Below are 27,798 nucleotides of genomic sequence, written 5' to 3'. Positions count from 1 at the left end.
GTATGAAGAAGTATGACTGTCAATTCTAGGTGACAAGGTTATTCATTTTTAACACAAAGTTAAAAAATAAATAAAGTAGTAACACTAAATAAGAACAATATATAACCTTTTTCCCCTGATTGTAGTTGTAAAAGTTCATGCTGCTCTCTGTGTCTCACCTTGTCTTGTATTTGATTGTGAAGTGCCAGGTGCTGCTCCATCTGTGCCCTAAGGGGGGCAGTGTAGCCACAGAGTGGACAGACCATGTGGCCCCCCTCCCTCTCCTGACAGTACTTGATGTGGTCCCTCAAAGAGGCTCCTTGCGGATACATCCTGTGGCAGAATGGACAAACCTGCTGGGTTCTCCCGGCATCTGGAGTCCAGAGAGAGTGTAGATTTTAAAACAGATGGTGGAAATGTTCATTCATTCATTGAATATACTGCATCGATCCATCCATCCATCCATCCATCCATCCATCCATCCATTTCTAAATCGCATATGCTGTTCAGCGTCGCGAGGGGCTGGAGCTTCTCTCAGCATCCATAGAACGAAATGCAGGGTACACCCTGGACAGGTCACCAGCCTGTCTTATTCATACAACACATTAAGTATAGCTACAGAAAACGATTTTCATTTTCAAAAATCTTCAAAAAATCCTGAACCTTGTAGAAATAGTTGACCCTTTATGATAGTTTGAGAATGTTTAGAGGTTCTGTCCGTCACCACATGGGCTGCATGTTGAACTAGGAAGATGGATTCTTCCACCACCTGAACAGCACCCGTGCTTGTGTGTCATACACAATGAAAGACATGGCCTACTGTGATCTCATACTCACAGATCTAAGAGAAATTTAACAAAAAAGCCTTGAGTATGTTGCATACTAAAAAGTGTTGGAAAATATTGGAACATGACCATGCTATTTAGTGATTTTATTTGTGTTGATAGAGTTATATTGTATATGGAATATTGTTTGAACCTAATGTTCTTATTTTCTTATCGAGTGAAGTTATTTTATATCTTCGTATTTTGATAGAATAAACAACTGGACTATGATACAGCCTTTTTATATAAACTTGAAGTTATGATGTAGAAAAAGAAAAAAAAAAGAGCAAGCAAAATATTAAAATGTGTAAGTGAGTTGGCCATTGTCACACAAAGCCTTTTTGTCAAGCCATTAGTGGCTGATAAGGTGAGATATGAAAGCCTTTGTTTTCCTCTCCATTTTCTCAGAATCATATTAGCTTGTACAATCTGATATGTACTTACCACTATTCAGTGTCATCCTGCAATTGAAGGGTTTATTAGAAGTATCAACCCACTGCCTGGCTCAAGAGTAACCATTTCAGATTTGTTAACTTTCTATTTAATGTCCTTGCAGCTGTTCCATCCTTAGCCTACCTGCTCCATCAGGTGAGCCGTGCTGAGCTCCTGGTGACCAGATAGCAGGCGGCAGGTCATCGTGCCTGCTGCCCTGGTTGTACGCAGCTCCTGTGCCATTGTGTTTCAGATGGTCCAAGATGCTGGCGGAGGTAGAGGCCTTCTTCAACTGGGCCAGAAATTGATAGTGAGCCAGGTCCTCCAAGGCATTCTGGGAGTCTGAGTTCTTACCTGGGGACCAGAGAAAAAAGATACAGAGGAACTGAAATATGTTTATTATTAACCAGCAGTTAGTTCTTGTTATAAATAATCTGATACATGCAGACAGTCAGCCTTATTACAGACATTTGCAGGAAAATATTAGAATTAATACGAGATTTTTTTTTCCAATGTTTAATGGGGTAAAAGCCTCACTGAGATAAAAAATCCTGGCCGAGAAGGCAGCACAAAGCCGGTCGATGACAATAAATACAATTCAAACAAAAAGAACTAAGAAAAGTGTCAAGCCCTGTTCCCTTTGAGGAACCTACATTTACAGTAAGACACACTATACAAAAGAGCGTGCTCATTTTTTTTAATCCAGCAATGTCCAGTTGAGATGCAGATTCATATATTCACTGGTTTAAGTTATCTAAAAGCCTTTTCAATTAAACATGTCACAAGATGATCAGCATTCTTGTCAGTGGGTGCATCAGTGTGGTCGAGTCATTCTGACATTACATTTTCATCCTCTATGTGCTAAATTCAATTCTTGAGAAAGTGTTTGCTCTCTGTCTTTGTGTGTGTACATGCTTTGTTCATAGGGCCACGAGTGTTGTAAGTGACACTGTGCAACTGAATCTAATGGAACTAAATTGTTCACTTAAAAAGACTGACGGATAAAACAATAAATTCAGGGAACCAGTTGGCCAGATACGACTGATTTTAAGAATTCCATCTCATTTGTGCCCTTGAGTGCAGTGACAGGCAGGCGGAGAGAGAGAGCCACAGATGTACGTGAAGCAGTGGAGAGGGTGTCTCCTATCTCAAGCCAGTCAGCTTTTCTTACAGCCACTTTGAGGAAGATTTTTCAAATGTTTGCAGATGTTGGCATATTTTGAGCTGTTTTTTTATGTGGTGAAGGGAAGAGCCTGTGTGGTTGAGTGTTGTAAAAACTCAGCTTTGCCTTCATCAGGCAAGGCCAAATCACACAAGGCGAGGGAGCTAAGTGATTGTTAGTAGGCAAGCCGCGTGAGCCTTTGATCTCTCCTAAATAAAAGGGAAAGCCTCGCGTCGCACAGTGCTGATTTCAGTACCGTAACGTCACCTCTTTGATGCATGGAAATATTGTGACATTGTGTGGGATGAGTTCTTTTGTCATGCTTTCGGAAGGGTGCATTTTCAAAGAGAAGAGTGAAAAAAAGGAACAGCTTTCAGGGAAGGCACGGTTTCACAAGGACCTGATATGAAGGTGTATCTAGAGGGCTTTGAGAAGCATCATGAGACTTGAGGTGTCTTGCATCAGAAAAACACTGTTAATGTGTTTACACATACTGTACTGTCCTACACAGCAGTTTCATACAGTATACATTACATTTTACACACATATTGCTTTGCTGCTTTCTTAGCCAGGCATAAATTCTTCGGAAACAAATGCAGAGAAGTTTTGTAAAAAATAAGGGCTTAACTCAAAGCAAAGGGTTTACAGTTTTTCTAGCAAGACAGCACTATATTTTAGTTTATAACTTACAGTACATCCTCAATGGTTCGTGGTCTCCTTCCCTGTCAGCGGTGGATGCGGTGATGGTGTCCTCAGCAGCCTCGTCCCCCGGCTCCACCTGCACCCAGTAGTTCCTGCTGCCAGGGCTGAGGCTGGTTGGCCTCGTGGAGCGGGCAGGACTTCCGGGCTCCCCTGTCCCCTCGCTGGGCGTCAGGCTCGTCTTGTCCAGGCCCTCCTGGCAGTCCTGGGGCTCCAGGCTCCACAGGCCCACCTCATCCTCCCCCTCAGATCCCAGTGAAGTCACCTGCTCCGCATCCACTGTGAGACGGAAAGTAAAAAGGAAAGTCTGAGGGGGGCCAGAGACACTGGCTGACGCTGACTGAAGTCATGTTTAAATGCCATGCACCAAATGTTCAGTATGCTCATTAGGGACGTATGATTATGCAGTGCTATGTCGTGTTTTCAGATATGCTAAAATCAAATATAATGAGCATATGTCTTTAATCTATATTAAATGAGATGCCTATCATATTTTTGTGGTTTTTTCAAACATGATTCACACTGAAAATAGACATTTGTTTCTTATCATTTCAGATGGTATTTAGTTATTTGAGCTGTAGATTATGAACAATGGAAACCAGAGACAATGCTACATGATTAAAAAAAATATGTCAGGAACTGAAACCAAACAGGGGAAAAACACAATCAGAAATTCAAAAATGTTTTGTAAATTCTGAGCTATTTTTTTGTATTTCAGAATTCCTCTGTAAGTACGAGGAAAGAAATGGTCTTCATGTGAAGTTGTTCAATGTGTTTCTTATCAGGAGATATTTCATATGGCTTTGTGGGGTTTGATGTGTGGATAATGATCAAGGCAAGCAGACATGCTCAGCATGCAACATACACAACTGTGCAAAGAAGGTCCAGAATTCTCAAAGGAAGGTCCCAACGAGAAATGGTGATATTTTAAATATTTTACTGAGCCACCTCAACAATATAAAACTTTAGACAGAAATATAAAGTATTAAAAGTAATGTATGATCAACTTCAAAGGGACGGTTTTAATCTCATGGTACTGAGAGTGAAGTGTGGCTTTCATTTTGAAAATGATTTTAAAAAAAAATAAATATTTAAAATAGATACATCTAATATAAAATATACATGTATTTAATTAAGGTCATGACTAAAAAAATAGACTCCAGTCTGCAAACTGTGTCATCGTGGTGATTAAAACTTCAATCCAACAAAATAAGGCTTGTTTTAATTTTGTTATGAATCATTGTACCTTACAGCATTAATTTTTTTGTTACTCTGGGCTAAAACTGTTTTATGTGTACCTTCTCTTAAAGAACACAATTTGTGCGACTGCAGTAAAATATTTTTTTTATGTCTAACTTTGTATTTTTAGCGCATGTATGGTATCTGACATGTACAATGCATGACAATATGGCAGAGATGTAGTGAAGCGATGAGAAGAAAAGATAAATAACATATTGTAATTTAAAAGTGTAATTTTTTTTGTACAGTGCAAAACTGGAAAGGCACGTTACTTTTTCCCATGGCGAAGACAATAAATGACAATCACAAACACATGCCTGGGATTTCAGCTGTAGGCTCTTATTTCCAAGGCTTTTTTTGAGGACTCTCTGTTTTCCTCTCACTGATTGGCAATATCTAATCACAACGGAGTAATGGCCATTTAAGAACACAAAAAGAATCCTTGCCAGTTCCTTTGAAATAGAGAAAGCCCAAGCATTGTCAAGCGAGGGCATGGACTGTGCCAACATACAGAGAGCCAATTCCTCTCTTGTTGTTGTGAAAATAATGTTTCTGATCGCTATCGGTTGAAGGTTGCAATACAACTTTGTCATGCTTCGTATTAGGTTTAAAGGAATTTTCCTCTTTGGCCTTGCGAGACTGTTGTGCCTCTTCATCAGAACAGAGTGAAAATAAAGTTTCACAGCTCATTAAATTTCACAAAAGACAAACAAACTTTATTTGTTAGACTGTCAAAATGACACTCAGTCATTCTGAAGAGTTTCATTTTTGTTTGAGTCATTCCAACTATGCCCTTACTGGCCAGTGGTCACAATAATTGAGTATTTTGCTTTCAACTCCCCTGCACGTCAAGTTACAACCCACAGCTCACAGTGACAAAAGCCTGTGAGGGTACGCTCAGGCATTTTAGCAAATCTATCTTGCCATCTTTACATCTAGAAAACAAACACAGATAACATACTCACTCTGCTACTGAAAGAGCAAAAGGGGCCCAGTGCTGCTGAGGGGGTGGCCCGCAATCACAAACACATACCTAAGTCACTTGTGTAAAATTTATACATATTTTTCTGATGAGTATATTAGCTTATAACACCCACATGTGTATCTGTTTGTATCAGCAAGTTGTATGTCCTGTCCCAGCTTCCCCGAACCCCAGTAAAAACTGGGCTCATGCAAAAACTGTGATTCACCGTAGGCCAGTCACCCAATGCAGGCTTCATGCAGCGCTGCTCTGCCAACAAGGGGAGGAATGATTCGCTCGTATGGGGGATGAAATTGGTCATCAAATGTGCTCCTCTACAGCAGGCAGTCATGAAGTTATACGATGTAGTTGAGGGCGCTCTAACAGCCCTGCAGGAGTAGCCCTGGATGATAGGACATATCGCTGGGCCCTAGAAAGGGAAAAATCTGGTCCGGATTAGCATCAAATTGGCCCTAATTTTCTCTCTCTTGACTGTGAGTGACACCGAGTCTATATGCGCTGTCATTAAAGTGGCACCATACAGGGATGGCTTTCATTATCAGGCCCGTTGATTTATTTGTTTGGATAGCAATTGCATCCTTCAAATAGCGTTTTTTTCTCCCTTTTTTTTTATTTTTTTGCTGGAGCAGGAAAGTCAAATCTTTGAACAGCGCAGGAAGTTTGCCTGCAAGCAGAGATAGTAGAGCCTAAGATTGATGCATTCATGCAATGTGCAAGAGACTTAGGAATGTGTAATTTGTTTTAAGACACTGAACACAAAATAACACGCAGCATGGCGCAGTAGAAAACAGTACACTGCTATTGTGCATGCACTATAGTGTGCGTGGGAAGAAAGTGACTCATATCCAGAGAGTGCTAACCGAGCTGTGCTGCATCATGCTTGACAATTTCGATCACTCGGTTTTCTGGGGACTGTTTCTGATGGCTTGAAAACAGCAGGCTGTTCAAACACTGCAGCACTATTTTAATCTGTCTGTCGCGTTCCCTCGCTGACAGTGACTGAACTGTGGATTGACAGTCTGCCTGCCAGAGAGAAGACTGCATTTTCCAGCATGGGACACCAGTGAGAAATGCAGAATTTCACATTGAGAAAACACGTTGCTGTTCATCTATTCTGGAAGCTTGTGATCATTCTTGAATCTGATCTGAAGCCTAAAAAAACGATGACCTACTGTAGTTATTTTCTTATTTACATAATTGAGTCAGATTTCCAAATACAGAGACGGATAACGCCCAGCTAAATTCATAAGCACACATGTCGGTGACACAGAAAGAAAGAATTTTTATACAACCACATTAAGATACAAACCGCAACAAAAAAAAGTCACTGAAGATAAAGGAAAAAACATTTCTTTTGCACTGTCTCAGAACAGCAGAATGATAGTTTCAGTCCCATCCACTCTAATTCTGCACTGTTTATATCCCAGAGGGCATCTACTGTGCAGCAACACGCTAAACTGCAGTTTATTTTACAATGCACATATGCAATCTGGTATTGACTTAGTAATTATGTGGCTAAATCGTAAGCATGCAATAATTACCCAGAAATTACCTTGTTTGTTTCCTTCAATTTTAAATGGCAACAAACAAGGCCAGGCCCAATTTACCACTTAATGTATTTGTTACCCTTCTGCTAATTTTTACACTTTACGATTATTACATAAAAGCCAGAATAACGGTAATATAATATTACCGATGCTATTTAATAGATTTTCATTTCTCATTACCATTTACATGGTATGAAAAAAAAACAGATAAATAACGTTTTATGTAAATGAGACATTTTGGTAGCGGTCAGAAATATGTTTGGAACAACACCCAAACTAAAAATTGAAATGGTATTATTTCTAACACTCTTGTTAACTGTGTACAAGGGCTTTAGAGTTTGCGTAGATATCTGGCTGAGTTATATTTTTTGTTATATACAGACAAAATAAACCATTATACACGCAACATATGCATACTATAAAAATGACCTTGAAATATAAACAGGAAACAAAATCAAATATATATTTTCAAGATCTGTGTTTAGCTCTCGAATTTAAATGCGTTTTTCTTCTTTTAGGCCCCCACTTTTTTAAAGCAGTTTTGCGACATTGTCACTTTTTAAAGTTTGACATCAAATCACATTGTAAACTTTTATTTCAATCAAACTTTATTTAGCTACCCGGAAGAAATAAGATCCTTGCCATTCATATCACATAATGAATTTCAACAAGACATAAGCATTTGGTGCACATGCCGCAATACAGTAAATGGTGCATTTCATAAAGTATAAAATGTAGGTGGTAAAACTGTCAATCCAGCCAACTGAATACACTGAGACATAATTAAAAACTTGCCGATCCATCATATTTTTGTAACAGAACTCATGTTGATATCAAGAATACATTTTTAATATTATTTTAAATTTGCTTCGTTATGGGATTTAGTTAATGTATGAAATAATGCTTCTTCCATGCTGTTAAAACAGTGATGGTTTCACAGGAATCAAAAGCAACTCAACATTTGCTATTTCGTACTCAGTAAACTACCACATGCAGGTCATGGGCGCCCACATGCTAAACAAACACCAAATGCAGGAAGATGTGTGTATTACAATTACAATACCTATGAGAGCAGTTCAGAAACACGGTAGATCCATATTTATCTCCAGAGTGCACTCATGTTGACAACGGTGACCTCTCCTTATTGCAGAAATCAAACATGTCACTTAAAAAATTCTCATAGTGGCATCTCTCCAATTCATACCTAATGTCTGACATTCACACAATGAGTCAGGGGAGGACCACAACCAAGAACAAACACCTCCCACCTGATCTCCTTCATCTTAGCAGTAACCCTCTCGCCCTTTCTTTCTCTCTCTTTCTCTCTCTCTCTCTCTCTCTCTCTCTCTCCCTTTCTCTCTCTCTCTCTCTCTCTCTCTCTCTCTCTCTCTCTCCCTTTCTTTCTCTCTCTCTCTCTCTCTTTCTCTCTCTCTCAGAGTGATGGGTTTCGCACCTTGGCCTGCTTGGTTTGGTTTAACCTGCCACTAACAACACTGAGAGAGATGAAGGCATGCTGATTGTGTTTCATTGACCTGTGTTAATGAACATTCAGCAAACATATGATGAACACACTGTCGATTCCTGGACATGTTCAGCAAGAAGATAAAAAGTTAAATAATTTTTGACACAAGAAGCTTTCGTTTCAAAATGCTGCCGTTTCGTAAGATCACTGGAGAGTGTTTGATAATAATAATAATATTCCAAAGTGAGTTTAATTTTCTTTACAGAATCCTCTGTGCTGAATTTTCCTCTTAGTGGTTGCCTCACTTTGGAATGCAACTTTTAATTTCAATTTATCAAAATGTTTTACAGATTATATCATGAATGCTGACAGCAAATTGAGGATTAAATGCTCTAAATTACATGTTAACCAATAGGAATGGTGGTAATGTGATGTTTTGCTGCACTTTTATTGCATTTTTGTGGCCAGAGAAGAGGAAGTGCAAACATTCTTGTCTAATGATGGTGAAAATAACCACAAACACACTGATATGAAAGTCTAAGTCACACAGACAAGTTTTAGGTCAATTGATTACAGTCGCTTTTTAGCTGGTTGGCAGCGGGCCAAAAAAAAAATAAAAAGTCTGCAAATTGCTGCTGGCAAGGATAGATGAAACTGAAAACTGTGATACTGTACTGGGGATTGTAAAGGTCATATTAGTGTGGAGGAAGAGATGCTAAAATGTGATGTGTGGTGCAGTATGTAATTTTGCATTCTTGCAGTGTGTTTGATACACAGTGCTGTGGTGTGCATGTTAGAGAAAGGGGGTGACAAGAGTGAGAAAGAGGAGCAGAGACACCGATGCATGAATAATGCAGCACAGAGAGCATAAACTAAACTGAGAGCAAGAGAAAAAACCAAAGAAAGAAAACAAAAGTGATAGAGAAAGAGAGAGATAAGAGAAAGGCTGAGGAGTGAGGGATTAGAGAAGAAAAAGACAGGAGACAGAAAGCAACTGTGTCAAACTGTCCCTCACACAAATCCTCCAACTGATGTCGAGCTGTGAAAAACATGCTACAGAGGGAAATTCCCTCAACACATACACATTCACTCCCTCACGCACACACACACACACACACACACACACACACACACACACACACATGCATACGCACACGCACACGCACACGCACACACAAAGAAGGGTATAGAGAAATACAGACAAACAAACACAACTTGTATTGTGGGCAAAAACGGGGAGCTAAACTAACATGATGTTGCAGAGGACTAGAGCTCGATCAAAAACAGCAAAAAAATACATCACAATAACTCTGCGTGTGTTTGTGTGTGTGTGTGTGTGTGTGTGCGCACGTGCAGAGCTCCAAGTATATCTGAACTTCAGTCAGAGATAAAAAAGTGTGGCCCATGCGGTGCCACAGCAGCGAAGTCACGGCTCTGTGCCTTTAGATGTCCCACTCATTAGGAGACACCACCCTGTCAGAGTATTTAAAACACCACCACAGAATGCGCGGCTGAGGGGCAACATCTGCACTTTGAAAGACGCAGAGGCACACACAACAATCAGCTCAAGAAATAAATGCCGAGCTAATTTCCTCATATTGATTAAAGCTCTGCACAAACAGAAGTGCGCACAACTGCAGCGCAATTCTGCACACTAAGCATTGATCTTTAAACTGACAACAAACAACGTATTGAAACTATTTTGCCTTTGTTCAGTGTGGCTTTTAATGATTCTGTTCAATTAGGGCCCTTGTGACACAAACACAGAATTCCTTTTGGCATTTTATTAGCTTCAAAGCCACTGAGCCCTCTGCTGATACCACTCACAAAGTTGATTTGTCAACGGGTTGCACTTTTAGTGTAACTGTGTGCTGGTGTTAGTTTCATTATTCGCATATGAGCGCTGAGTATCATTTTAAAGGAGCGTGGGGAATCAAAGCATAGCCCCAAAGACACTGACTATAACATACTGTGGTGTTGTGCACAGCTGCTACAGTCGCTCTGTAAGTGCCCCGGTATCTGAAAATCAATTGATATCAGTATAACTGATCCATTATTCTCTATCTTCATCTCACATCATAGCGCCGAACAGTGAACCAAATCTGCTTGATGGAAACCTGCTCTCGTGTGACTTAAAAAGACCAACAGATTAAACCACAGGCAAACAATCTTAAATAATGTAGAGCAAATAGTTAAAAAAGCCGTAACTTACTGCACAGTACATATGCTGCAGGGCAAGCTAATCTACCTCATGATGAAACTGAGAGGATAACAACTTGTCTGCTATTGTCTTTATCTCTCACCTTGAATCCTAGACAAAGTTTTTTTTTCTTTTTTACATCTGATAGGTCTAATCTCCTCCTACTCATATTTGCACTTCACCCATGCATACTACAGGTCTTTGCTTAGCTTTCATGTTCTCTATATATTATACAGTATGTGTGAGTTCACGTAATGAAAATTACAGAACAGTGTTTTTAAAGGTTTATATATATATATATATATATATATATATATATATATATATATAGAGAGAGAGAGAGAGAGAGAGAGAGAGAGAGAGAGATTGAAAATGTTTCAAATGAGTGCATTTTTTTGCTCCAGCACGAGGATGCCATGATGAAATAAGTCTTGAAAATTCTAAACATGCATTTGGACATCATTCCCTGTGCTACCACATCTTTGTGTGTTGATATGTTTCAGAGAGAGACAGAAAGATAGAAAAGATGAGTGGCGAAGATGGACAGGAAAAGGGTCCCGTACAACCTGTGGCCTAGACCAGTAATCACACCACCAAGGTGCATTTATTAGCGCGTGACAGAGTGACAGAGCCATGACTCACTTGGAGGTACAGCACAAGAGATGGAGTGAGAGGAGAAACCCACTCAAAGGGTATACTTTCGACCCCCTTTCGTGGATTCCCACCCCAGCTATGTATTCTTAGACTGAGGTGAGTCAACTCTAGAAATCCATGATGTACAGTATTTTGTAGCCTATATTGATGTTAACTTGCACCGCTGCCGCCAGGGGCAAATTATTAGCCTTACTTTATAAGGTATAGCTTGAGCAGACAATGACCGCATTGCTAGATAATTAGCTTATCAATCAATGTATCGTAATAACAACTGTTATCTTTTAAAATGGACAATGTTGCCTCTTTCCATTATATAGGGTATGCTGTGTACAGCATCTTAGTTATAGGAAGTGACCAGATCACCCAAAACAAGAGGGTTAAAGCACCGTAGTCTCATTGTCACCTCTGAGTTTCTCTTCATTTATTTTTGACACATGCTGAAAACAGAAAAGAGAAAGAGGGAAATTAAAAAGATTTGAGATCACAGTTCATATTTAACTTTGAGCATATTTGACAAGGTTTAAGTTTTCTGTCAAGTGCTCCCCCACTTCTTTCCTTTATCTGCTGTGTGGTGTGTCGTAAAGAGAGAAAGATGAGCACTGAAAACATTACAAACACCTGTGACTGTTCGTTGTTTACCAACCTGAATCATCGATTTGTGTGCAAAAAAAATGCAACAATCAGTTTTTCTCTTTGCAGAAATGAGGCAAGGTGTGAATTAAGAGGTGTGCAAAGAGCCTTTGTGGTTGTCTGTTCTTCCTTTGGAGGGTTTCCTGTATGCTGCTGCCTACATGTTTGGCCTCTATGTTTACCTGTCCTGTAGACCACCACGGTGACATTTTTCAGCGAAAACGCTGGTTTTACACCAGCCTTTAACTTAAAAGCAGATATGTGTGGCCTCTGCATTAGTGCCAATTGTTGAACTTTGTGGGCAGCTTGCAACAGATACACAATAGAGAGCAGAAGATGTTTTTAGATTATGAATTTAGTCATCTGTTCTGCTCATATATATCAAGTTTATATTTAAAACATTTTACCATGACTATGTTTTTAGTTGGATTCTCTAAACCATAGCAAAATAGAAAACCGTTTTGACAGTGTATGAATTTTATAGGATTGTTCTATCAGCAATTTATATCAGCATCCAGAACATTTACATTGTTCACTACAATCCTGATGACTTACAGCCTCTGATTTGATTCATTGTCTCTCTTCTCATTTCTTTATTACACATCTGTAAAATGGTCACACAGAATACAATTTCCACTGACGGACCAGACAAAGTTAAAATAGGAAACACTGCTAACATCATTCCGGGACTTCCCTATTATGTCATGCTGAATTGTGTTAATTGAGTCATTTACCATGTCAATGACTCACCAGCAATGACAAACTGATTCAACTACTGTATTTATACTGTGCATGGGAGTATGTGTGCGTACATGCATATAAAGCCTCCCCACCATGTTTGAGCTCAGTGTCAGTGTCATCATGCGCCATGTGCTTCCGCTGCACTGGAAGCAGGACTGAGGTTGCTGAGAAAGGTTAGCTCGGTTAGAGGAACACATTATTTCGAGTTGGCCCTCTGCCTCCTCCTGTGGCCCGCGCCGGTTTCCGTGTAACGCGGAATCGGTGCTGGAATGCAGTAACGGTCACAGAGGGACCCACGCACTCACCACACTGTGAATCAAAACCCAAACTCCACTTCATTAGGCTCTTGTCATTGCAAAGACTCTCACACCACTCTATAAATACCCCTGTCTCCCCCCTCCAAATTTGTTTTCCCTCTTTTTTCTTTACACATGAAAATACTCAGGGACGGTTCCAGCTTTCTGATGTGGCTCTTTATTTTGTACGTTGGTGCAAGAAACCACACAATAGTGGCTCCTTTTGAATATTAAAACATTCTCTGACGAGCACAAAGGTTCTGAAGTTTTTTAATAGGGGTGCATGCTAAATAAAACTTCTCTTTGAGTTTAACAGCTATACAATGTGGGATTTGGTTAGTTCAACTCAAGTTGCAACTTTCAGTTGCTCACTACGGGATATTTGTTTTGAGGGTAAAACAAATATGCCTGGTATCCCACTGACTTTCTCTACTTCGAACATCTGTATATATGATCTGCTGGAGGTGTTTTGCGTGATGTGGTGGTCTCGAAAAGAGCATATCACTGCATTTGAGACCAAAATGTCATGATATAACCACTCAAATCAGATACGAGAATTCTGAGGAACCCACGTTAAGATATAAAAGATCAGAGGACATACGTAAACGTATTCACGACACATGTAGTTACAGCAACACTAATTCAGCTCCTTACACCTGATAGTACTGCTACAACTGACAATATGAATAAAATTGCCATTATTTCTCTCCAAAAAAAAAATCAAGGACAGTAAAAAATAAAGACAGACCAGTAGGGTTTTCCTGATAGTCAGCAAAGACAACAAGAGACTATGATCCACTGCTGTGGGGTTTGGAACTCAGTCAGTAAAATTACAAAACTATAAGATGCAATGGTATCAGTGTGATAAGATTATTTGCTTTATAATGATAAATGTTGCTCTTATAGTCACAGCCTGCAGATAAAAGCCAGCCGTCAGATCCTGCCTGGTTAAGATACAGACAGGGTGCCATCCTCTGGCGCATGTTGACATTACATCCTGCAAATGAGCGATGATGATACACGAAAACATTTCGAGTGACCACAAGTGACCTTTAAGGCTTTGACACATCGAGAAGATGCCTTTCTAATGTGTCACTCTGCTTTTATTTTCTTTGTCTTTCTGTCCGTCGTTCCCCGCACGCCTGCACACAGTCTACTCTTTCTCTCCCTCTCTCTGTCCTGGCCTCTCACTAACTCCTTTCTTTCATCACTTTTCCTGCCCTTTACGCACGCACGCATTAAAAATACAGGCAGAAAAAAGGAACACACACACACACTGTTAAACTGGTCTTTTTGTGGTTATGCAGTTCTGATTAGGAAGATGTATGCGTCATATTGCATATTAATTTACACATATCCATATGTTTATTAGTTTCAGCTTGACGTACTTCTGTGTGTGAGTGTGTGTGTGTCTGCTGTGCATGTGAAGCCTGAACCAACGCCTTGAAAAAGAAACTAATTAAAGTCATGGAGAAAAATGCAAAGGCAGCAGAACCACACAAGAGAATGTGTGCATGTCATTACGGACCTGGCCCATGTTGGAGAAAAAAGTGATGGCAAGAAGAGAAAGAGAGAGAAAGAGAGAGAAGGAGAGTAAAACCTCAACCAGCAAAATAATGTATATAAAAAAGACTCAACAAGAAGAAAGGTTTAAAAAGCAAACTTGGGGAGTTTAAGAGGATCTTTGATGTGTATCAGAAGAGGAAAGCAGCCTTGCGACTGGGACGACAGTAATTTTAAGTTGAAGCAGAAGGCTGGCTGACTGGCTGCCTTGCTGGCTGGCTGGCTGGCTGCCTGGCTGACTGACTGTGGGCTTTGATGGCGCTAGCTGTTTGAAGTGGTTTTCGGGGGATGGGAGCAGCGTGTGGTGTCAGTGGGACAGGGGAGGCACTCAGGGAGGGAGGGAGGTTGTAGGGGGGGCACGATGGCGACCGTAACAGGGAGCCCAGGCTGGGAGGAGCGGAGGATGGATAGATAGAAGGAGAGGGACGAAAGCAGGGGACGGAGAGGATGAAAATGGAAAAAGCGTCAAAGGGATAAGAGTTGTAGGAGTTTAGGTACAGGGAAGAGGAGATAAAGAGGAATCAAGGGGATGACAAAGACAGAAGAGAGAGAGAAACAGTAAGAGAAAGAAAGAGACACAAAAAAGAGTGAGAGGAGAAAGAAAAACAACAGAAGATGACCAAAAAAATGTGCAAGTCTGAGAAAGACTGCAAAAAAAATCAGATTGGTGTCTGACATTCAGAGCCCTGTCCCAAAGTGAGGCCTTGACACATTCACACCTACCTTTACTTGTGTCATTTAGATGATGTTACCTCCCTCTGATATGCTGCCAGGCTGAGTTATGACTTACTTCCCCTTCCATCCCTCCTTCAATGCTGGACACACGCACCATATAATCATAACTACACTGTTTCCTTGAGGTACCAAAGTTGACCACACAGCAGAAAAGGAAAAAGAAACTGTCTCTGTACAACTTCAGAATGTTTTTTGTACTCCTTGCCTATTCATTTTCTTTTATTAGTGACTAACCTTTTTAATTAAAAACCTTCCCTGGCTTGTAGTTTTGCAATACCAACAAAAACATGATAACCTGTCACGTACCATGAGAAATTCTTTAAAAAAGATGAGATAAGACTATCTACAAGATTGTTACATGGTGATAAATGACGGAGTCGACCAGTGAAAACTGATTATTTGCATTGCTTCCTTTCTAGCACAAAATACTTCCGGCGTATGGATCCTGTTCTTTATCATACCTGAGCTAAAGATTAATTTGCATGATCAAATAATGCATTCTGCTAGCAAACATCAACATCTTTTACTTCGTCTGAGACTGAGTGAGGGTTTGACCAGTGTGTTTCATATTGATCAGACCCGAAGAAGACTACATCTAAAGGATGACTTGTTACAAACACGGTGTTCTCGTTCCTCTCCAAAACCTCTCCATTTCCCTTTTCATTGTGACCTAGTCGATTTGTGATGTTGCAGACTACTTATTCTGACTGAACGAACAAACAAATGAATTAATGTTAATCTTTGTGGTGATTCACTGCCAATGAAAATTTCTTAAAAATATCTGCAGAGGCGATGCATTCACTGCCTCCACAAGTGTCTGGTAGAGACAAAGTGGAAATGTGCTAAAAAAGAGGTGCTGCCAGCAAAGGAAGGACAGAGAGACTGAGAGAAAGGGAGTCCGATACAGTAGATGTGTGTAAAATTTAAGACTTTCAGTCTTGACTGTTACAGGTGGGCCTACAAATCAGTGAAGCATGTTCTCCCCACAATGGAATGTGTTTACTCCCTATCAGGTAACTATGTGTATGTTCATTATCTGTGTGTGTGTGTGTGTGTGTGTGCGTGCGTGTGTGTGTGTGTGTGTGTGTGTGTGTGTGTGTGTGTGTGTGTGTGTGTGTGTGTGTGTGTGTGTGTGTGTGAGAGTGGGATGTGCAGGTCAGACGAAGGTGGTACCAGGTGATCACAGGTACAGGGAGACAGAGGAAGAGAGGAGGAGTTGGCTGCCTGACCTCTCCCATGCCTTTCTTGTTGCTGGTCCAAGTCTGACTTTTTTTCCCACCTGGGCGGGTAAAAGTACCAACCCTCGTTTGCAGATAGAATTTATTTATTTATATCAGCCTCAACATTTGATGTTGTGGCTGATCGGTGTATGTTTGTTAACTGACTGTAATTTTCACATACTTTTCTATCATGGTGGCATAGTTTATAGCACTACTGCATTCATGCATTCATGTGATTATGTGACTATTATTTTTTGTCAGGTGCTTCATTTACTGGATTAGTCAAAAACAGACTTTACCGTCTGGTTTAAAACTTAAATCATTAGTTAATTAATTGATTAGTTGATTGAAAGATAATTCATAAACAAGTTTGATAATTGATTAATTCTCCAATGTCAAATGTGAGTTTTTTGTTTTTTGTTTTTTTCTGTGTAAAGAAGAACTTTGGCTTTTGGACTGTTGTTCATACAAAACTACAGTAGCAATTTGAAGATGTCACCCTGGGCTCTTGTAAGAGATATTTTTCACTAATTACTGTCATTTCATTGCCTAAACAATTACTTAATTAATTGAGAAAATAACTGACAGATAATTCCATTAGAAGAATAATCCTTAGTTGTAGCCCAGTCTAGCTACTTTATCCATAAACAGTTATTTAATTAATTTTCCAGAAAATTTGCTTTACCATGAAATACAGTGAGGACGTATTATAAAACTACAAATAGCCTGAAAAGTAATTTCTCTTACTGTAGACTAACAACTATTATTTAATTGTCTTGAGAAACACGATGGCTTTGTCAGTCATCAGGAAGTGCATGCAATGCAGAGCTAAACATTTTAACTGGTTGTTTCTCTTTCAATACTGCTATTAAGTTCCACAGTGTTTTCAGTGAGCTCCAGTGGTTGCTCTTTGTGGTGCTAATGGTAAGTGGAAGGACAGATGCGTGAAAAAAGTGAAAAATTTAGGGAATAATTGGTTTCGAAATGACAAAATAAGAAAATAAACTTGGCCTCAGAGAGAGATACAAAGAACGAAAGAAAGGCAGAAAAGGAATGAGCAGCAACTAAAAAAAAACCCAAAGAGTATCAAACTGAAACCACATACACTGCTCATTTTCTTGAACCAGTAGGTGTGAGGCTCTCAGATCAACGCAGATCCTCAACAAAATGCCACCCCACTCCTGTCTGTTGCCGATACACACCACGTATCAAACTTCTCCTCTTTCATCTTGCTGCCCTGTTATATCTAGTTCCTAAATACTGGCAGACACTGGCACACTCTCAGCCAGCTGAGCTGGTCTTCCCGCCGGGCTGCTCTCCCCTCTCTCTCTCTCTCTCTCTCTCTCTCTCTCTCTCTCCCTCTCTGCCACCCATCTGGGCCTTGTAATACATGACAGCTGAAGCAGGGTTTCCAAATTTAATTTGAGGTGTGTTAAACCAGCACATATCTATAAATTGTGTATAGCGAGCCTGCCTATCTGGATAGGTTTAACCTCTTTCTTCTGTCAAACATGTGCAGCATATCAAACACACAATAGCGGGGCTGTCTGCACAAAAGGAAGATCCACAAATAGACTTAATGGTGAGGAGTCTTGCCAAAGCAATGACAATGAACGTAATAATAATACTGGAAATGGAATATCTCAAGAATGAATAGGGACCACTTTCCAACATCAGACTGTACATGTATGCAAATGTGGAAATACTGTATGTAAACCTTTTACAAAACGCCTTGGATGTGAAAGTAGAAAGTAGAAGTGCATGCATGATTGAGAAGTTGCAAGAAATATAGTTGGTGTTAAATGTGTGAAAAGTGCATACCGAGGGACCTAGATATATACATACCCACACATACATACATACCTCATGGACTCAGGGGTTAATAGTGTTGTCTTACAGTTAAAAGAATGGGATCCTCAGAAATACACTCAGCTGTCGAGTTTCTAATGAAGTCATGTGGCCTCTATTGTGCTGTTATCTATTGAGACAATTTAACTGGTTCTGATATCTACACTGGATTTGACCCTCAACTACTAAGGGATTAGACTGTGATCGTTTCAACAAAAAGTTTAATTTCTCTGAGCAGACCATGTGGATTTAAGAGACAAGTTGTATATTTTGTTGCAATATGCAGTGAAGGAAATCTTGCTGTAACATCTCGACAAAAGAGATCCTACAACTCCAAACAGCCATGTGCAGGAGCTAATATGGTGGAAAACCCCTCTGTGAGTATTAATCCTGCAATGGCACCACAAAACTTTCCAAATAATTCCTCCTGGAGGCGTTCATCAGTGTGGCAACCACACAGCAGAAATGTACAGTAAGACATGGGACTGCTTTGGCTACATCTGAAACATCAGAACGAGAAATGATTGAATAAACATGTGAAAAATACCAGAGGGACTCAATCAAGGGATTCCCCATTACTGCTGTGTTGATCTGGCATCAAACACACAGAGCTAGGATGGGAAAAATCTGTGACACTTGGAGCTATGGGAACGTTGAAGAACAAATAAGGAAACACTTAAGATTATCCCACATTCTGTCTCCCTTCTGTCTCTACCCGTCATGCCCCCCAAACCCTACATCTTGTCTTCTCACGCCGAAGAGCTGTTTTCGCTGTCTTCAGCCCTGTTGACCCCATCAGTTCCCCACCTCTGTCATCCTCCTCTTCTTTCTTCCTCCTCTGTCCCTCCCACCCGCTGGTTCTGACGCCTGAGCTGAGCCCCTTGAAAAGTCCTGGTAATAAACTGTGGTGCCTGGACTCTTCATTGCTGTCTCGCGCTCCCCACCCCTCATCCCCAAGCGCCGATACATCTGCCGTTAAAGTAGTCCCGATCCAAAAGGCCCGGCCCCTGTGCTCTGTACAGTACAAGCGCGTCAGTCTTTCTCATTCCAATGTTTTCCCCCTATTCTCTCTCTTCCTCCCTCTCCCTCTCTTTTTTTGCTGCTTGAGTCCTTTGTGTACAGTGTGCTATGCTCACTGTGGCAGCACTGTGCCAGAAAAACCCACACAAACACACACACACACACACACACACACACACACATATATGTATGAACACACATACACAGTCACAGACACACAGCTGGGCCCCAGCTGCATACAAAGACTGGGGTTTGGAAATCAATGAAGGAGAAAGAAGAAAAGGGGAAAGGAGTTTAAATAAATTGGCACTTGAAAAAAGAAGTAAAAACGAGAAAGAGGGAGTGAGGGAAACGGGAGAGAGAAAGGTTTCTCTTTAAAAGGCACATCAACTCAACTACAGAGTGGGGTTTTTCATGGACTAACAAAACATAAAGCACAAGGCAATGGGACTAAATATGTTTGTGAGGGTGCTCATGACATGCAATCCTACATCTGATTCAAGAGAGAGGACTGAATGAGTCTGATCAGTTGTGTGGATCCCATTCTGTTGAAGATGCCCGCTGAGTTTGAGACCAGGGGTAAGCCCATGCATAACACAGCCAGCAGGCTTTTAATAAATGAAAACACTTTTGAAAACTGGAATCCAAACAGTGTTGCCTCTGCTGAGCGCAAAGTACAGTTACTGCACCAGTAAGGTGGCTTTAGAAAAAAAATCCATTAAGATAGAGACAATGAGGTTGTCTTGAAACGGACAGTGATTTTCTTCACTTTCTTTCAATGTAAAAAATACTTGTTGAGGAAAATAGAAATATCAGCATATCCTCTATTTTTCAAAAAATATCCAGTGATATTAGAGATTTTTGGCTCATGTATATGTGTGTGAAAAAAGTGTAAGTATAGCAAAATAAAAAAATAAAAAAATGATTCTGATGATTAAGCACTGGGAGGAATTTTACCATTATCTCTATCAATATGGAAAAAGGTATTAAACTCTCAAATGGCCACATGCTGCCAGAGCTGACTGTGTATAGAGGCCTGATATGGAGATGTGCTCGGCTAATTAATTCACACTGTCTGAAACCAAAATCGCTCGGTCGCAGCCAGTCAATACAGATCATCGTTTCAAATGGATATGTTTCCTTCCTCGGTCCCAGGGCTGTTTTCAATCTGCCAGGAATGGAGAGTAGTAATTTCCTCACATTGCTTGATATTGGTGAACATTGACAGTTTTATTGGGGGAGACAGAGACATAATCGATAGGCGCCTTGGAGGGAGAAGAAAAGTCAGCTCATGTTTTTTTTTTCCCTCTTTCTTCTGGTTTGGAAAAGATCCTCAAATTGCTGTCTTATGAGTCGGGCCCTGCCAAGTTCATTTGGTTTTATCAAGGACCTTTAACTCCCTACTCACACAGCTGCCGCCGGCTCGACCCACTCCCGATCCTACACACAGCCTCAATACACGCGTACAGTATCTACACGGCGACACGAGGGTTTGCAAAAACGGGCTACGCGCAAATGTTTCACGTGCACCGATGCATGTGTGACACGTGCGACCCATGGGCATGCCAGCAGCACGGGGATCCGTGCAGACCTTCGGCGATTCGCAAAGCCATGATAGGGAAAGACACAAGAAAGAAAGCAGCCCGGACTAACTCATAAGAGATGATGTAGAATATATTAAAGAAAGCAGCCTCCAACAAGACATTGGAGAGAGTTTTTCAGATTCTCAGCTGGATATCCACTTGTGATCAGTTTCCCTTTTCTTTACATTTCTTATCTGTGCTCTGAGGTTACTGCAGGAATTAAAGGAACAGGACTCGTTTTTTTTTTTTTTTTTTTGCTGGTGGCCCTGATAAGTGACAGGTCCTTGTCAGTAAGTGTGCTTTTTTTTTTTTTTTTTTTGTTGCTGATAGCTTTCACAGTACTGTGATGCCGTTGATCTGTGAAATAGAGTGCAATCAGTCGACAAACTGCTACACGGCAGTCAAAGGTGAGAGCGTGCGCGTGCGCGCAGTCCACACACACGAGTACCCGTTAACGCTGAGCAGTCGGAGCTGCGGGGTGGGGGTGGGTTGGGGGGGGGGGTCTCACCCTGGTGACACTCTGCCCAGCGTCACACCTCTCTGAGCAAAATGAGGAAACACTTACAGCAAACGAATAGGCTCTAGAAGTAAACAGGGTCCCTCCAGCGAACAGGTTTCTGGCAGATGCGTGTCAGACCGGAGACAAACAAGCGCGCTGCCCGAATTGCACCGGCCCCCGTGAGCCCCCGAGAGAGATATGAATAAAACCAGCAATATCTGGGTGTCTGTTTGCTCATGTGTGTGTGTGTGTGTGTGTGTGTGTGTGTGTTTTTTGAGGACAAAATATCCTCCCAGTGATGGAAAGGTGATGCCGGATTAAGGCTGCGTTTGCACTCGGGCTAACGGTCGGGTTTGTTAAGTGTGCCCCATGGCTTTCCCTAGATCATCCAACAATTTCGCATTAAATACAAAGCCAGTAGGCAGGACACTGGCTGGCATCAGCCACACACGTAATTAGTACAGTATAGGTTTACTATCAAGTTTCCCAGTTAGGTTTACACTTGGGTTATTTAGACAGGGTTCGAGACGCTTTCAATGTTCAGTGTTGTGGATAATTTTTAGAGTTTGGGGGAGGGGGAGGGGGGGGGGGGTGTTAGGGAGGCAGGATTTGATTCTAACATAAACTTTCAGTCCTCATCAGACGGACAGAAGAACAAATGTTTACATGTGTATCCGTGTGCAGGTGTGTTTATCTTTACTTCACTCTTTGAGTTCGGAGCCACACGCTCGAAAAAACAAGGCACTGCCTGATGCATGTGGAACAAAGTCGCAGCAAAGTCCCCGAATTCAGCGTCCTGTCAACCAGTTTTCTCTCAGCACCGCTGTAGGAAGTCGCATTCACAGGAAAACTGATAACTGACACCATTTAAAGGCTTTAAGGTCAACTGAAGTTTTTCCACACATTCTTGATTAAGTGATTGATAGTCATGTAAGAATTACAGACAGGTCAAAAAGATTCATTATGGGCACTACAGCAGGATTCATTACATATGCACATGGTAGGCTGCTTTAAATCATTTCGTCATATTTAAAAGCCTTGCTATGTGACGGAAAAACTATGAGTGTTTACATATTTTTCAGAGTAACTATTTTTCCATTTATGTAGATTTATCATTTGAAATACAAGTGAATTAGAGACTTGACAAAAAAAAAAAAAACGTTATCGAATGGACACACTGTAGTTAACGAAAAGCTTTCGTTTTAGAAGATCAGTGAAAAATCCCACTTTAACTTTTTTTTTAAATTATTTCTGATGCAGTCCACTTTCTATTCAAAGAAAAGGTTGTTTAAAAAAAAAAAAAAAAAAAACAGCATCAAACTCGCGAAAACTTGATGTGAAATACCAAATCACGCTGCGCAGCAGGGCAGGGAATATTGTCGATATTATATAGGGGAACAGGATCCTAGAAAGTTAAATCACAAAATATGCAAAATATGCAAAGGGGTCGTGGGGTTTCGCAGAACGAGCGCAGCAGTGGGCTGTGGGCTCTTCTTACGGGTTCCCCTCGCACCTTGTATTGCATCCCTGGCAGCGCGTACGGAACCGTCCCAGCGGCCGTCAACCTGACGAAAGCTCAACGCTCATCCCTGCAGCGACTACGGCGAGGCAGCCCCGGGCAGTGGACGCGAAAGCGTGCGTCTGAAATCTGAACGTAGCCAGAGCGCTGCGCAGCACACAGAAGAAGCCGGCGCGGTTGACCAACTTTCTCAAAGTTCCCAAACGCCGCGCGTGTCTTACCTCGGTTCCTCCGGGGGTTGGCTTGCTTCCTCCGCTTGCCCCTGCTTTCCTCTGTCATCGTCACACTCGGTTTCTTTTCAAAACGCGGTCCAGGAAGCGGCGCGAGTGTGTGCTTGTCCCGAGTGCCTGCCTGAGAATGAATGGCGCTGAGGCATCGCCTTCGGTCACAGCGGGAGGCTCAGACCTTGATGGGACTCCAGGCAGCGGCGACGAGCCGTGAGGAGGGGTGATGTCAGCAGCAGAGGTTGGCCCTGAGGTCAGTCTTGGCATCGTGAGCGCGGGCTACACCTTCCTCATTTACTTAGAAAACGCTGGTAAGACCTGCTCAAGCAGCCTACATGCTGCGACTCCCGCTGTACTTCGACAACATATTGTCCCGAAATCGCTTCACTGCACCGCCTCTTCGGAGAGGGAATCCCTAGAGCGTCGATGTCCCAACGCGTTCTTGTTTTCTCCGTCTAGAAGCGAGAACCCGCCGCTCTGGCCTTCCCCTAGTGTGTCACCCAAAGGCGAATGATGAAATGTGTGAAAATACCCAATTCCGTCTGAGCAGTTGGTCTACTGCTGAATTTGTCGTCCTGTTTAGAAGAAGTTATGAGAACGAGCCGAGGACCTCGGCGTTGAACAGCGATTCGTTTGCTCTGGAGTGCGAGAGTTTCGTGCCTGTTTTACGTTTCCCCCATCTCTTCTTTAATGTTGATGTTACAACGGGTCAGAAAATCTCATTGCTAATTTGTAGGTCTGCGCCTCATCCATGCTGGAGCCTGCAGACCTGAGGTCCTCACACGAGAGACCAAGTTTTGGTGCGCGCAGCGTCTAAACCCGGATCTGTAGGCTGCTGACGAGGTGCAAATTAGGGCCCATCTTGCTACATTTTTAACCACGGGGAGATTATAGGCTACTAACTGCAGGTTAATGAGAACAGGTATGTGCGCTCCCCCTCCCCTCCACGTTTTATGGCTTGACTGTTATGCGCGTCGCACCTGCGCTCGAGTACCCTGGAGTGGACCCCGTCCTGCGCCCCATTCACCCCTGAATGGCTGTAGGAAGTGGTGCATCGACAGTCCTTTGTTTTGCAACCTGGACCGTAATCTGTTTTGCAACTGAAAAAAACATCCGAAATAAAACTCCGACACAGCGTTCAGGACCCCCACCTTGGCTTTCTAGTGCCCCCCCACCTCGTAGTAACTCCGTGAGATAATAAAAGAGAGCGGTAGCTTTTCAGGACGCACAATGTGTCCTGCCAAAGAGTCTGTGCGGAGTAAACAAACTGGGATCTGACTCAGTGAAAGAGATTACCTGACTGGAACTTTTTTTAGAGGCCAAAGGAGTCAAACGAAAAAACCCAAATCTCCCACGAAAAGTAAATTCCAATAATCAGTCAGGGATCTTAGATGTTAACTTCACTATCAAAGCATATTTCAGGTACAACATCATCACATTTTCTGGCCTATTATAACACTGCCAAAGAGATTTGTATCAACATTAAAAAAAAGTCACCACAGATTCATTGCATAGTTCCTGTAGGGTTATCATGAAACAAGAGCAGTCATCATTAATAAGGTTCTTGAAAAAACAGTTTTATTGCAAATTATAGAAAACAACAGGCTTTAGAACTGAGCCAAGCACTGAAACTGCTCTCACTAAAATAATCAGCAACCTCAGACTAAACTCTGATGACAACAAAGTCTCACTTCTTGTCCTCTTAAGACACAAGCATAATGTTTGATATGATTTAACACAATATCCTAAACACTCGTCTTGAAAAGTTGCCTGGCCTCTCTGGCTTTTGTTAAACTGGCTCAAAACATACATCAAGGGGAAAAAGTTTTCCGTCAGCCTCGGAGATGATGAATCCGAGAAACACGACATCTGCTCTGGGGTTGCACAAGAGAGCCGCCATGGTCCACTTTTATTCTCACTGTACTTGCGGCCACTTGGTGACATCATTACAGAGCACGATGTATGTTTGCACAGTTATGCGGATGACACACAACTGTGTGCCTCTGCTGAACCAAATACATTTGGTTCATTTGGTCCATTACTACATGTCTTTTGGCAATAAACAAATGGATGAACAATAATTTCTTAAAGCTGAACAAGGACAAAACCGAAATCCTATGTTTTGGCCCTAAAACAAAAAAAAGAAATGTTCTTTAATAATCTAGGGAAATTAACTCCCTGGATTAAATCTGAGGGTAGAGCTCTTGGTGTTGTTTTAGATTCAGATCTAAGATTCAGGTCCCACATTAACAAGGTGATGAAAACATATTTTTTCCACCTTAGAAACATGGCTAAAGCAACTTCGTTTATTAATCAAAAAGACGCTGAAAAAGTGATTTATACCTTTATTTCAAGCGGACTTCATTACGGTAATGCACTTTTTACAGACCCTCTAAAAAAAAAAAAACACTGACAGACTTCAGCTCAGTCAAAAGTCTGCAGCTCGGCTATCAACCTGAACCAAGAGAAGAGAGCACATTAGTCCAGTTTTAGCTGCTCTGCACTGGCTTCCTGTTAGATTTAGAATCGATTTTAAGGTCCTGCTCCTCATATACTAAGCCCTTAATGGGCTAGGACCAGGGTACATTGCTTACCCCTTTGTTAACTATTTGCCTTCTAGATCACTGTGATCATCTGCTGCTGGTTTATTGGACGTTCCCAGCAACAGCTGAAAGAAAATCTGGGATGCAGCCTTTGTCGACACTACCTATAGATACCAGGGAGCCAGTTCGCACTTATGCACTGCTGCACTTCTTTTAAAATGTTGCATTTTACTTGATTACATGCATTCCATGTATTCTATTTTTTAACTTTATTTTTATTTTATTTTATCATTATTATTATTCAGTGCTTATTTTCCATCTTATGTTATGCATTCTATGTATTCTAATTTTTAACTTTATTTTTATCTTATTTTTATTATTATCATCATCAAGTGGGTTTTATTTTCCATCTCATGTTACACTAATTATGGCTTTTCTATCCCTATTGTTATGTTCATTCAATGTCTAGTTTCATGTGAAGCACTCGGTGCATGTAATTATTTTATTGTAGAGCACTTTAAGCTGATTTTTGTTTGTTTGAAAGGTGCTATACAAATAAAGCTCATTAGTGTTATTATCACACACTACTACAGCACAGACATAAGACTTGACAGAATTATTATTGAAGTAAGGCACATACTTGCAAATAATATTTCTTAATACAATTGCGGTAGGTATCTCCATAATCTATCATAATCATAGTTATTTATGAAACTGTTTCCCTTTTGTGAAGCTAACAATGATTAAAACTCCACCCACTTTAATCTTTTTGCTCTTTCAACCCTGCATGAGCTCAAGGTCACATTTTATATAAGACCTCTTTCCCTACATTATCAGCTCGGGGTGAAAAACAAAATACATCCCCCTTCATTCCTTCACCCATCATGACTGCCGGGGGTTTGTCTCTTAATGGATTCTGGAAGAGAAAGCATCCTGAAGGTGGGGAGGGAGCAGAGGGTCGAAGAAAGAGAGGGACAGAAGGGTCATCATGGTCCTTTGTGGTGGGATGGATAGAAGAGAGGGAGGAGAGGAGGTGGCTGAGGAGGGGGCAATAAACTTTGCTACAGATGAGGGTCACAGAGGTGCAGAGGTGCGCCAGAGGTCCTGGGAGCTGTTTTTTTAAGTCATGTTCATATATGTCCATGCAGTATTTCAGTATTTCAGATGAAGTGGATTTGTTTTTCGTTCATTTCAACTGATTTCGATCAAACTGTACATTTCTGACTAAGGCCCAATTTGTTTAAATGTGCTGATGGACAAATTGTAGCTTGTTACATGGGTACCTGAAGTTTAGAGATGTAGGTTTTGTGAGGTTTTCTTGTTTACTCAACTTTAATAAAAAGGGCCATATTGCATTATCTTTGGTGGGTTTAACTAGTCAAAGATCAAATAAATAAACCATCCACAGCATAGCCATGCGAAGGGTTTATTCATCTGATTACCGATGGACTGAGATTGTTGAATGTTTTTGCACAATCTTGTTTTGATTTAATAGCCGTGCAGTCTATCGAGGACACAGCAATGCTGTGGCGGTATGGTTTGAGTTTTCTACTGTCTTGCTAAACAACTACTTACTCTATCTCTCACCCACACTCAAGCACACACGCACACGCACACACACACAAACATGGAGGAACATAGAGGAAGCAGTCCCACTGGGGTTTTGTCCCTGTCTGTGGTCTATGGGTTCAAAGCGTCTTGCATGGGGAGGAGAGCCCTTAAACAGCATATTAAGCAGGAGTTAATTATATGCCAACCTAAGTGACAAAGGAAAAGAAAAGCCTCCCTCTGAATGGCAAGACAAGAAAAGAGAAAAGTCATTATGCTGCCCACTTCTTTGCATTTGAAAAACTCAGTTCTTATTTTGGCATTTCCATTTGTAACTCTACAGAAGAGCGGAGATCACGTTGTAGAGAGTCGATAACACTATCATTGCATGAGTGCAATCTAACTTTTTTGACAGCAGAGACTTTCTTGAGCGCACAGCTGCTCAAGAATATAGCTCGGAAAAACACGTGCATGTAAACACACTCACTTTCTAATTTTATGAAAGAGAAACTATGGTCATTTTGCATTACAATCACCTCGGCCTGGGGCAGGAGACAAGACAATGTTTCCAAAAGGTTCCAAATGTTTGAGGAAAACAATCAGTGAAGATCAGTCTGCTTTAGCTCTGAAATGTATGGCACTGTGTCAA

At 41.2% G+C, this 27,798-nt stretch overlaps 1 protein-coding gene across 1 annotated transcript in view; it reads right to left on the bottom strand.

The window, feature by feature from the left end:
• Positions 1-23,113, bottom strand: part of LOC120783023 (zinc finger E-box-binding homeobox 2-like) — a 28,272-nt gene extending 5,159 nt beyond the window's left edge. Inside the window, exons 1-4 of the mRNA XM_040115684.1 lie at positions 23,056-23,113; positions 3,088-3,375; positions 1,380-1,589; positions 159-352 (exon numbers count right to left, since the gene is read on the bottom strand). Of these exons, the coding sequence (XP_039971618.1) occupies positions 159-352; positions 1,380-1,589; positions 3,088-3,375; positions 23,056-23,113 (750 nt within the window). The remainder of the gene's footprint in view (positions 1-158; positions 353-1,379; positions 1,590-3,087; positions 3,376-23,055) is intronic.
• Positions 23,114-27,798: the final 4,685 nt, after the last annotated feature.

Source organism: Xiphias gladius, chromosome 21 (genome assembly GCF_016859285.1).
Source record: "Xiphias gladius isolate SHS-SW01 ecotype Sanya breed wild chromosome 21, ASM1685928v1, whole genome shotgun sequence".
Taxonomy (NCBI): Eukaryota; Metazoa; Chordata; class Actinopteri; order Istiophoriformes; family Xiphiidae; genus Xiphias; species Xiphias gladius.
The sequence above is the reverse complement of the archived record's forward strand: the minus strand, read 5'-3'. Positions and strand labels throughout refer to the sequence as shown.